At 42.1% G+C, this 12,815-nt stretch overlaps 1 protein-coding gene across 2 annotated transcripts in view; it reads left to right on the plus strand.

The window, feature by feature from the left end:
* The first annotated feature begins 514 nt into the window (after positions 1–514).
* The window catches only part of NEDD4 (NEDD4 E3 ubiquitin protein ligase), a 159,452-nt gene continuing 147,151 nt past the window's right edge, over positions 515–12,815 (plus strand). For both annotated transcript variants that reach the window (XR_009562990.1, XM_030878760.2), the window contains exon 1: positions 515–639. Coding sequence is in view for 1 of the 2 variants with exons in the window: in XM_030878760.2 (XP_030734620.1) it covers positions 595–639 (45 nt within the window). In the remaining variant the exon portion in view is untranslated. The remainder of the gene's footprint in view (positions 640–12,815) is intronic.

A 12,815-nucleotide genomic window follows, 5' to 3' on the forward strand; every position in this document is an offset into this window, starting at 1 on the left:
AGCCTTAACTGACAAAAAAGCGGTCTGATTTTTAGTTTGTGGAGAGAATAATATTAAGCTCTCCTGATCCCAGGTGGCTAGTCAGAGGCCGAGTTCTGGGGCGGATCTCAGTGAGACTCGTTGCCGACGAAAGCCGCAGCTTTGTTTCCCCGGGGAAGGGCGGACGTCCTCCGGGCGCCACTGCCGGCTCGGCGCAAAGCCCTGGAGCTGCCTGGCTCCCAGAGGCGGCCGCGTCAGCCACTATCGTCCTGGCGTGGGGACTGAAGGCGCGCCCTTGCCGCGCGCGGGCTCCTCCCTCCCGAGCCCCAGCACGCACGTTTTCCCACCGCGCGCGGTCCCCGCGCCCAGAGCCCCACGACGCGTGCCGCTGCAGAGGCGCGGCCGGCCTTCCCCGCCCTGTTTCCTCGTGCCATGCCGCCGGCCGGCCGCTGGGGTCGCTGTGCGCCCAGGGGAACACCGCCCCCTCTTCCTCCAATTCCTCCCGCCTCCTCCCTCTCCTCCTCCGCCTCCTCCCTCTCCTCCCTCTCCTCCTCACTACAGTTCCCACTCTCTGGGAAGGGGCGAGTGCGTCCGGTTTGCTGGAGCCATTCGGAAATGGCAACTTGCGCGGTGGAGGTGTTCGGAGTCCCGGAGGACGAGGTGCGAGGGTCGCGGGGCTGCGGGGCGAGCTTCCCATCGCGCTGCCCATCAGCCGAACGGGAGGAGGCGACGGCGGCCAGAGGGACTGCTGTCAGCGCCCTCCTCCCTCTGCGCGAGCTCCGGGAGCGCGCTGGGCGCCGTGGGGACTCCCGGGGCTGCCTGGCGCGCGCAGGCGGGTGGGGTGGGGTGGGGTGCTTTAGGGAGCCGCATTTTCTTCGCGAGCCTGTGGACTCTACACCCCGCTCTTCCCTGGAACTGCCGCCTTCCTTGTCATTTTCCTTCAGGAAGTGATGAGGAGGGGGGCTAGGCAGCCAGCGGCGTGAGTGCGCGGGGGCACGCGCAGCACCCCGCCTGCCCCTTCCTGCCACCCCCGGCCGAGTGTGCGTGAGCTCCGGGCGGGGGTGGGGCGGGGCGAATTTCCCTGGAGCTTAGCATCCCGGCTCTTGATTAGCCTGCTCTGGCAGAGAGGCCCGTTGGGCTTAACTTTATGGACTTTGACCTGAAGACTTACAAGAGAATTGTCATTAGCTGTTTGGGTTATTTCTTTTTCATTTGAAATCCTTTAAAACCCCTTTACAGGAGACGGGGATGGGAAAGCAGGCAGATAGGGTTTTTTCCCCCTTCTATTTAGCAGCAAGTGTCAAGTGTGGAAAGTTCACGCTGTGTTTCACTGGTCTTCACTGGTATTTTAAAAATTAAGCCAAAAAGTATAAATATTTAAAAGAACTTCCCACAGCTGTTCACTCAAAATTCTGTGATTTGAGACTTGTCTCTTTTTCAGCTAAATAACTTAGGCTGGTTATGCCTTAACGCTTATTAAAAATAAGGCTACTTGTAAAGAGCAGTTACATTTTAAGTGAGATGTGCCTTCCCTGTGTTATTGGTGATTGTCTCAAAAATGGGAATGGGTGGGAAATGAAAGGCTATCTAGTCTAACAGTGACAAGTTAAGTTTGGGAAAAGATTTTAAGCATTCTTGTTCATTGACTAAACTGTCATATGTACCTGCTATCAGGATTAGACCCAGTTAACTGTAAATCCTTCAGCCTAATTTAGATTGATTGCTTAGATTTTCTAAGAGTGTTGGAATAGTGCCTTCTCTTAGTAACTTGGTATCTTCAAAAAACATCTTTTATAAAGTGTCTTTTACATTTCTCTTGGAAGTTCTTGGTTTATAAACAGTGGGCAACTTGCTGATGCAAGCAAGTTATCTCCGAGCGTTTTGAGAATGATTATGTGATGCAGTTAATTTCTTAGTTATTGCTACCAGAAGAGAAACAAAGTGATGGTGGACAAATGGTGGCAGCTCAGCAGTCCCTCAGGAAGGACAGTCAGTATATGGCTGAAGATAATATTCTAGCTAATGTTCCATTATTGTTCTGTAGAAGAGATCAGAGGAAAATAATGCAGTGTTGAACCTGCTATGATAGCTTTCTTCTTATCAGTCCGATCTCCCTGCTTGCTACAATCAGTTGTTCAATGCAGATAATCTCAAACTGGCCTCCAACCCAATCAGGCTGGCCTTGGACTTTCTTTCCCTGTTGTTACTACTCAGAGGTAGGCTCTGCTATTCCAGATTTCTCATATCACCTTTTTCCAGCAGAACCAACTGATCATAGCATCTTGCATCTTCTCTCTCTCTTTTCTCTGTACAGATTTGTTTTCAGTTGTCTGCTTCTCATATCACTCTTCTGCCCAGCTGAGATAAATTGAATCATGCCAGTTGCTGGGTGGTCAGTAAGCATCCGGGACTAAGGGCCCTCTGAACTGAGGTTTTCCTGAACTGGATGAAGGATTTGTACTTCTGGGCAGTTTCACTCTGTTCACAGGGGGAGGGTCCTGGTTGTCAGCCTCATGACTCAGATTTCCCTCCCACTCCCCTGTTCACTTTTTCCACTTAGAGGAAGAGAGTGAGATAGGCAGATAAGAGACATGATGATGAAGTGTCATCTTCTACTTCTTCCATTGTAATTTGGGTTATTCATTCGACAGACGTTTTTTAGCTGTCTGTTGTGTATCATGCAGTATGCTAGGCACTAGGTACACAGAAAAAAGAGCATCTGCCTGTTTTGTGAGAAGCTCAAAGTCTAGTGGGAAAGACAAAAATCACTTGTTTTCTGGTGGAGGTTGCCATCTCATCACTATCACTTGCCTTTTATTTTCTGGTCTATCACAAAAGTAAAAGTGGGCTTAGAAAAGCAACCCCCCCCCTTCCTTTTTTGGGAAGAAAAACACTGCAGCTATGTCATTTTCTAAAACTCACAGACTAGTGATTATAAGATAGGTTTGATATGACAGCAAAAAGAGATGATTCTTATTTTAAATTTGAAACTGAAACAAAGAAAAATGAATAGGAATGGGATAGAAGATAGTGAGAGAAGTGTAATTTAACCAGTATATACTGAAGAGCCGCTGAGTCACACTGTATGAGCATATTGGTGCTGAAGAATGCCAAAATTTAGGTCATTATATCTCGCTCTCACTTTGGGGTGGGTTTTAGCTCTTCTTCCACATATGTGTCTTTGAGTAAGAGATGGTCCTGGCTCCATGCATAGAATTTTGCCATTAAAGAGTAACAAACTAAGCAAGTAGTATACTATAATTTATACCAAGTTTGCTCTGACAGTCTCTTGGGATTAACAGTAGAGGATAACTCCCGCCCAACTGTGGTGAGGAGTGTGGTAGATCTGGGGCCTGCCATTCAGCATCCCTTCCCCCTTCATTTCAGTGGATTTCCCTGTTATGCAGAGGCTGGAAAGCTAAACACCATGTTTCCCAGACTCTCTTGCACTTACCATTCAGCATCCCTTCCCCCTTCATTTCAGTGGATTTCCCTGTTATGCAGAGGCTGGAAAGCTAAACACCATGTTTCCCAGACTCTCTTGCACTTAGCATTCTGGAAAGAGGTTGTGAAATAGGTTTCCCAATGAGGTGCACCTACTTGAGATTGGGAAGGTGAAAATGGAGTGGGGCATAACTTCTTGTTTCCTTGGTTTTTTCTGCTGACAAGTGTAGTCATGTAGACATTGAGTTTTTCTACAAAAGTGTTTCAGTATCTGTAACTTGGTTTGTGGGTATTGACAGGAAGTTACAGAAATAGCGGTCTAGATTTGGTATGTTCTTAAAGTCAACAGATCTGGCGGTGGCTCCTGATTACCTACCTTTCTGACTCGGGTACATGTAGCAGCTTCCTGGGTAGGCCAGTTCCGAGGTGTTTTCGGGTCCTCTGAAGACACAGCCTACAGCCTGCCTCTGCAGCTCTTCTAACAATTTTGGAAGCACCTAATTCCCTGTATGAGCATCTTTCTTCTTAAAATATCTAGAGTAATTTCTGTTTCCGACAACTGAAACCTGACTGAAACAAGGAAGAGAAGGAAGGAAATAAAGAGGAAAGGGTTGAGTCTCCATCACCAGTTTGGGAGTAGAGTTTGCACATACAGAAGAATGGATGCCTCTCATGCTGACAGCTACGACAATGCGTAAGAAACAGGGTAACAAAGAAGTGTATATTCTGACACTTCTAGACCCACTAACACTGAGCAGAAGCAGACCCTGCCTATCCTGGCATTGTACTGAGCCTGAGAACAAAGTTCCCAGCCTATATTCACTGCACACAAAGAAGGAGAAGCACAGTGTGAGCAGCAGCTGCGTTAGTATCTAACCCAATCTTTCATGTGTTGTTTTTGCCATTATGGCTTTTTTGCAACTTTTTAATTCCGGCATCATTCTAAAGTATTTTTTGTGGGTTTCCATGGGAACAAAGAAGTAGATATAATATAGTTTATTTTTAATTGTTTGCTTTTTAGTTATTTAAAGCCAACAGAAAAGTTGGAAGTACAGTACGAAGAACTCCAAATCCTCCTAAAGCAGATTCTCCAACTGTTGATATTTCACCACAGTTGTTACATAACCCTTTTTTTTTTTTTTTTTGCCATTTTCATTAGTGTTTTTGGAACCATTTGAGGGCAATCTGCAGACACGATTCCCCATCACCACTAAATACTCTAGTGTGTATTTTCCTAAAACAAGAATGCTTTCCTGCATAACAGCCATCCAGCCCTCTAAGCCAGGAAGTCAAGTGTTACAACACTACCATCCAATCCATAGATCCCATTCAATCTTTGACCAGTGTTCTAATAATTTCTCTTCTTCCTTCACGGTCCAAGATCCCATCTAGGAGTGTATGTTGCATGTACTTTGTATCAGTTCCTCAGTCTTTCTTATCCTTAACAGTTGTAAGGAGTACAGGCTGTATAACCTATTGATGTTTCTCAACCTGGATCTGTTTACTGTTTCCTCATGATCATGGCAAGGCCACACTTTTGGGGCAGGAATCACAGAGATGATACTGTGTTCTTCTCAGTGTATCATATCAGGGGTACATGATTTTGGCTTGTCTCATGACTGTGGGTGATAACCTTGATCACTTGGTAATTTTAGTGTCTGCCAGGTTTCTTCTTGGTATTTTCACCGTTTTTCCCTTTATAATTGATTGGTATTTTGTGGGGACATATTCAAAGATTATGCTAGTATCCTATCCCTCATTCGTCAGATCTCCATCCACTAGTTTTACTACCCGTCGATGATGACTTCCCCCTGAAACAAATGCTACTATTTTTTATTTCCATTTTTTTTGTGGGTTTTTTTTTTTTTTTTTTTTTTTTGCGGTACGCGGACCTCTCACCGCTGTGGCCTCCGCCGTTGCGGAGCACAGGCTCCGGCTCCGGATGCGCAGGCTCAGCGGCCATGGCTCACGGGCCCAGCCGCTCCGCGGCATGTGGGATCTTCCCAGACCAGGGCACGAACCCGCGTCCCCTGCATTGGCAGGCGGACCCTCAACCACTGCGCCACCAGGGAAGCCCTATTTCCATTTTTATTAATTGGCATTCTGTGTTAAGAAGAGCCTTCCCTTTCTTGGCCATTTGTTTATCCATTTATTTATTTATTTGTATCAGCATGGACTTGTAGAATCCCACCCTATTCAATGGGTTGTAATTAATTTCTATCCTTAAATTTTTTATGGCTCATATTATTTCAGTTTGGCCAGTGGAAGCCCTTGCAGGGAGGTTCCTATGTTCTTGTGACAAGTCTGCATCATTCTTTTGAGCTCTTCATTACTTTTTTGGCAGCAGATGTTCCAAGATCCTCTTGTATTTCGCCTGGCCCGGCACTGTCTGAGAGCAGCCATTTCTCCTAGAAACATTGATTACTTTTAGTAGGAAATGGTTTTTAGAAGCCAAGATCTGTGTGCTCACTGTGCTCAGTGCTACTGGATGCCATTGCTCTTCAGCCATCTCAGCAGAGCTGAAATGTATGTGTGTGCCACACATGTATACATATATAAGTCAACACATAAATCTATAGCTATCTCTGTATCAATCTCTATTCATATATCTAAAAATCATTAATTGATATAAGTATCTCCAATTCAAATCTAATATTGTACTTCAGGTTCTTGCTAGTCATAAGTACCTCCTCTAAAAATGAAAATGCTGAGTTTCATTATTCTCAATACATTTACTTACGTGCTCAGTCCATTTACTTATGTTTTCGGTGTAACTAGTTTCCCAGTCATGCAGGTATCTCCTCTGTCTGCACTTCTGCACCCCACTTTCAGCTCCCTGCATCCTTGGGTGCCAGTGGGAGTACTGCTGTGTATGTCTATGCAACACTCTCCTCCTCTCCTCTGAGTCCCATGCCAGTGGGCATGCTCCTGAAGCCTCTCTGTATGACACCTCCCTCTTTGCCTCAGTGCCCCATGCAGGTGGGCATGCTGACTGTGCATCTCCATGAAACTCCCTGCTTCCCCCAAACTCTGCCTCAGGCCTGCCATGGCCTCCTCTGCACCAGGAAGAGAAGAGGAAAAAGGACTACAGTCTTTTTTAACAGCTAACTATTAGCAATTCATATGTCATATAGGAATAGAATCTCAGAGGCACCTTTTAAATACATTGCTTAGGGTGAGCAGGGGTATAAAAAATGGAATTTGACTAGGTTGTAATTCTGGCCCTGTCACTTACAGGTCATCTGGCATTAGTTTTTCACATCTTTCAGAGCAGGATTTTTTTTTTCACATCTTTATTGGAGTATAATTGCGTTAGTATCTGCTTTATAACAGTGAATCAGCTATACGTATACATATATCGCCATATCCCCTCCCTCTAGAGCCTCCCTCCCACCCTCCCTATCCCACCCCTCTAGGTGGTCACAAAGCATGAACTGATCTCCCTGTGCTATGCGGCTGCTTCCCACTAGCTATCTATTTTACATTTGGTAGTGTATATATGTCCATGCCACTCTGTCACTTCATCCCAGCTTACCCTTCCCCGTCCCTGTGTCCTCAAGTCCGTTCTCTACATCTGCATCTTTATTCCTGTCCTGACCCTAGGTTCTTCAGAACCTTTTTTTTTTGTTGTTTTATTTATTTTTTTTGCTGTACACGGGCCTCTCACTGTTGTGGCCTCTACCGTTGCGGTCCGGACGCGCAGGCTCAGCAACCATGGCTCACGGGCCCAGCCGCTCCTCGGCATGTGGGATCTTCCTGGACCGGGGCACGAACCCACGTCCCCTGCATCGGCAGGTGGACTCTCAACCACTGCGCCACCAGGGAAGCCCAGAACCTTTTTTTTTTTTTAATTCCATATATATATGTTAGCATACGGTATTTGTTTTTCTCTTTCTGACTTCACTCTGTATGATAGACTCTAGGTCCATCCACCTCACTAGAAATAACTCAATTTCGTTTCTTTTTATGGCTGATTTTTTTGATTGGGTTGTTTTTTTTGATATTGAGCTGCATGAGCTGCTTGTATATTTTGGAGATTAATCCTTTGTCAGTTGTTTCATTTGCAAATTTTTCTCCCATGCTGAGGATTTTCTTTTCATCTTGTTTATGTTTTCCTTGGCTGTGCAAAAGCTTTTAAGTTTCATTAGGTCCTATTTGTTTACTTTTGTTTTTATTTCCATTTCTCTAGGAGGTGGGTCAAAAAGGCTGTGGTTTATGTCATGGAGTGTTCTGCCTATGTTTTCCTGTAAGAGTTTTATAGTATCTAGCCTTACATTTAGGTCTTTAATCCATTTTGAGTTTGTTTGTTTGTTTTTTGCGGTACGCTGGCCTCTTACTGTTGTGGCCTCTCCCATTGCGGAGCACAGGCTCCGGACGCGCAGGCTCAGCGGCCATGGCTCACGGGCCCAGCCGCTCCGCGGCATGTGGGATCTTCCTGGACCGGGGCACGAACCCGTGTCCCCTGCATTGGCAGGCGGACTCTCAACCACTGCACCACCAGGGAAGCCCTTTTTTGAGTTTATTTTTGTATACGGTGTTAGGGAGTGTTCTAATTTCATTCTTTTACATGTAGCTGTACAGTTTTCCTAGCACCACTTATTGAAGAGGCTGTCTTTTCTCCATTGTATATTCTTCCCTCCTTTATCAAAGATAAGGTGACCATATGTGTGTGGGTTTATCTCTGGGTTTCCTATCCTGTTCCATTGATCTATATTTCTGTTTTTGTGTCAGTACCATACTGTCTTGATTACTGTAGCTTTGTAGTATAGTCTGAAGTCAGGGAGCCTGATTCCTCCAGCTCCATATTTCTTTCTCAAAATTGCTTTGGTTATTCTGGGTCTTTTGTGTTTCCATACAAATTGTGAAATTTTTTGTTCCAGTTCTGTGAAAAATGCCATTGGCAGTTTGATAGGGATTGCACTGAATCTGTACATTGCTTTGGGTAGTATAGTCATTTTCACAATGTTGATTCTTCCAATCCAAGAACATGGTATATCTCTCCATCTGTTTGTGTCATCTTTAATTTCTTTCATCAGTGTCTCATAGTTTTCTGCATACAGGTCTTTTGTCTCCTTAGGTAGGTTTATTCCTAGCTATTTTATTCTTTTTGTTGCAATGGTAAATGGGAGTGTTTCCTTAATTTCTCTTTCAGATTTTTCATCATTAGTGTATAGGAACGCAAGAGATTTCTGTGCATTAATTTTGTATCCTGCTACTTTACCAAATTCATTGATTAGCTCTAGTAGTTTTCTGGTGGCATCTTTAGGATTCTCTATGTATAGTATCATGTCATCTGCAAACAGTGACAGTTTTACTTCTTTTCCGATTTGGATTCCTTTTATTTCTTTTTCATCTCTGATTGCTGTGGCTGAAACTTCCAGAACTGTGTTGAATAATAGTGGTGAGAGTGGGCATCCTTGTCTTGTTCCTGATCTTAGTGGAAATGGTTTCAGCTTTTCACCTTTGAGAATGATGTTGGCTGTGGATTTGTCATATATGACCTTTATTATATTGAGATAAATTCACTCTATGCCTACTTTCTGGAGAGTTTTTTTTATCATAAATGGTGTTGAATTTTGTTGAAAGCTTTTTCTTCATCTATTGAGATGATCATATGTTTTTTATCCTTCAGTTTGTTAATATGGTATATCACATTGTTTGATTTCTGTATACTGAAGAATCCTTTCCTTCCTGGGGTAAACCCCACTTGATCATGGTTTATGAGCCTTTTAATGTAGAGCAGGATATTTAATTCAGCTGATTTGCCTGTCTCCTAGCTATGTCTGTTGTTAAGAATATTCTACAGCACCTGGAGACATGTAAGATTGCTGATTCGAATTGCTAAACCCACTGTTCTACTGAATCGATGTTACTGACCTCTTCCTTCTTGAAGCTTCTATTTAGTCTGGTTCCCATCTCAATCCTGTTGAAGTTTTAAGAGGATAAATGAATGTAAGGCTAAGAGGTCTGCAGATAAATGACAGGAGGAAGACACAGCACAGACAAATGGTAAAAGGGTTTGATAAGACTTTTATGGAATAAATATGTCTGTAGCTCAACATAACCTCCTGGCCTGACCCAAATGTCTGGCTTCTGTCGTGTGAGCCATGTTGGGGCAATGAAGAGAGTAATGTGAACAAACAATCATGTTAGTGCTTATGGATTCCTTAATGAAGATCTCCTCTTTCAGAGTAAAAGAGTCAATTGAAATATAATCATAGCTGCCTTTAATTGAATGCTTGCTCTATGCTGGGCTCCAGGTTCTGTGTTCTCAATGCTTTGGCTGTAATTGTCATAACAGTCCTGCAAAACTAGGTAATGCTCTCCCCATTTTACAGACAGGAAATCTGAGATTGCGACTTGCTCAAGGACTTATCTCAGTAGGTAGCAGATCTGGGATCGAAACCCAGAACTCTTTTGTAACAAAGACATGGTCTTTCCTCTGTCCTACTGCACATAGTTGCTCAAATAAAAGAATGTAACAGAAGAGATTCTTTCTCAGCAAGATGATGAATGGAACATGTGCAAAATTAACTTGTAATTGTTCCTCTGTTCTTCCAGATCTTCTGTCTTTTTTTTTTTTGTTCTTGTAGCTTTTAGGTGGACCTATGACGTACTTGAATTCTGTATTTGCTTGACAAATATTTGTTGAACTCTTACTATATGTAAGGTGTTTGAGTCAGGCTATGAGGCTATAACGATGGACAGCAGACTTTACTGAATTTACAGCCTAGAGGGAGAGAGGGCCATTAAATATATAATCACACATCAATGTTTTATAAATGTTTTGAAGGAAAAGGAGTGGAAGATAAAAATATATAACAGGAAAGAAAAGAATTAATCTTATATGGAGGAGGGGAGAGAGTATGAGGAAAAGCTGAGGAAGTAGACTAAGGATGGATAGGAGTTAGCCAGGCAGTGGAGGAAAAAAGCCTTCTACGTAAATAGAACTGCATGTGTAAAAGATGAAATGGAGGGGAACATAAAGAAGGCTAGAGTGTTGGAGAGAGAGGGATGGTATCAGGAGGTGAATCTGTAGAGGAGAGGAGAGCAGAACCCAGTCAGGCAGGGCCTGAAGGCCGTTTATTAAGGATTTTGTATTGGATCCCAAGTGGAATGGAAACTCACTAAATGCCTGTGTGAGCATACACACATCATCGTCATCATCATTATCATCATTAACATTGCTATTTTTTTAATAATTTTTTTCCTCATGCAGTTAACTTTTTTTTTGCTTGTTATTTCTTCATTTCTTCCTGCCCCTCTGACTTTCCATCTGTGATAACTTTTTTTCTGCCTGAAGTACATCCTCTAGAATTTCTTTCAGTGAATGTTTCCTGCTAATGAACTTCCTTGGTTTTTGTTTTTGGCTGAAAATGACACATCTTTGCCTGCAATTTACAACCTTTCTATTTTGCTTCCAAAAGTCAGTAAAGCTGTCTTGTGAGTGGAAGGGGAAGATTCCAGCTTTAGTGAAGAGCCCTGATCTGCTTGAGGATAATGTCTCTTTTTTGATTAAGGAAAAGATGTTTCATTTTTGTTTCTTTTTTACTCATTTGGGTACTATCCAGAATTCTGTTAATAATACTTTTAATATCATGATTCTAAAATTACTTAAGAGTTTGGTCTCTAGTTGCAACATACATGTTCTTCTCCTTCATTTTCAAAGATGATGTGAGATGTGATCTCTGCTTATGGATGTGATTGAAGAGAGCTGTTTGGACAATTTTCTATCATAAATTTCTAAAATGAAGTTAAATGAATGCAAGTAAGCGGCATTTCTTATTTAATTTTATGAAAGAATCTTAAATCACTGTAGCTTTACATCATTTAACCACAGCATCTAAAGTAAGTAGTTCTCATCTTTGTGGTGGGAAATGCAAGGATAAAGTGTAAAAGTTGAATGTATCTGTGACTGCAAGTTATCATCCCCTGGAATTGTTTTTAGTTAATGCTTGCTACATTTTTCTTCCGGAGACTTCTGGGGGATAGTTTCAGTAGAGGCTAACACGGATGATTTTAAGTCAGGAGCTCCACAAATATGGATTAACTTTTTTAGAGAGGTATGATCATTTCTTTCCTCAATTAAGGTCATGTACAAATTATAAACACTTGTCTGCACTTAGAAAAGGTAAGATTATTTGCTGAGGGCACCTTTGATTATACTTTACCACTTGAAAAACATTTTACTTATTAAGTCATCAGAGAAAAGATTTCTGATTTTCAGAATCAGTCTTGCTATAAAGTATAGCCACTTTCCAGTCAACTGGTATAGGAGAATTCAGCTGTAGGGCCAATAGAATATTTTAATTGGCCTAATTATTCAATGACCTTACAGGAAAAAAAATGGTAGTTCTGTAAATCTCCTCAGATTTTTGGAAATCAGTTCCCACAGAAAACTGAAATTTCAGTTTATGCTTTCCTCTCTGATTTTCAATTCTATCTTTATTTCTGATACTTGAGGATTTCTCTTCTTACTTGCAAGATCAGCTGTATATTTAATTATATTTGGTGATGGAGGAAAGTTATAAAATATCGAGCATCTCTAGTCAAGAATTTTTGTGTTATCTGAATTTGTCATCTGAGTTTTGAAGCTGATAGAATATTTCTGTTATCATATTTATTCAATGAAACCTCCAGGAATAAGGGTGGGTCTAAGTATTTAGAAATGGAAGAAGATTGAAATAAATACCCTATGATATGTATATTTTCCCCCACCCAGAGCTCTCCTCAGAAAGGAATATGACCTACTACTTGCTGATGGAATAATTTTATTATTTTTTAAAATTTTTATGCAGTTTTAAAAGATTACTTTCCATTTAGTTATTACAGAATATTGGCTATATTCCCCATGATGTACAATACATCCTTGAGCCTATCTTACACCCAATAGTTTGTGCCCCACACTCTTATATTGCCCCTCCCTGCCTCTCCCCACTGGTAACCACTAGTTTGTTCTCTATATCTGTCTGCTTCTTTTTTGTTTTATTCAGTAGTTTGTTGTATTTTTTAAGATTCCACATACAAGTGATATCAAACAGTATTTTTCTTTCTCTGTGTGACTCAGTTCACTTAGCATAATGCCCTGCAAGTCCACCTATGTTGCTGCAAATGGCAAATTTTCGTTCTTTTTTATGGCTGAGTAGTATTCCATTGTGTGTGTGTGTGTGTGTGTGTGTGTGTGTGTGTGTGTGTGTGTGTGTGTACCACATTTTCTTCCCATTCATCTGGCTGATGGAATAATTTTAGAATAAAATCAGTTAGATTGCTGTCTGTTGGGTGACATTTATTTCACATTTGTTGATCTTATAAATGCTACTGTGAATACTGTTGTACTTATGGCCTTGTGTACATGAGTGAGAGTTTATCTAGGGGTTATATCTAAAAGTGCA

The sequence above is a fragment of the Globicephala melas genome, chromosome 2 (assembly GCF_963455315.2).
Source record: "Globicephala melas chromosome 2, mGloMel1.2, whole genome shotgun sequence".
Classification (NCBI taxonomy): Eukaryota; Metazoa; Chordata; class Mammalia; order Artiodactyla; family Delphinidae; genus Globicephala; species Globicephala melas.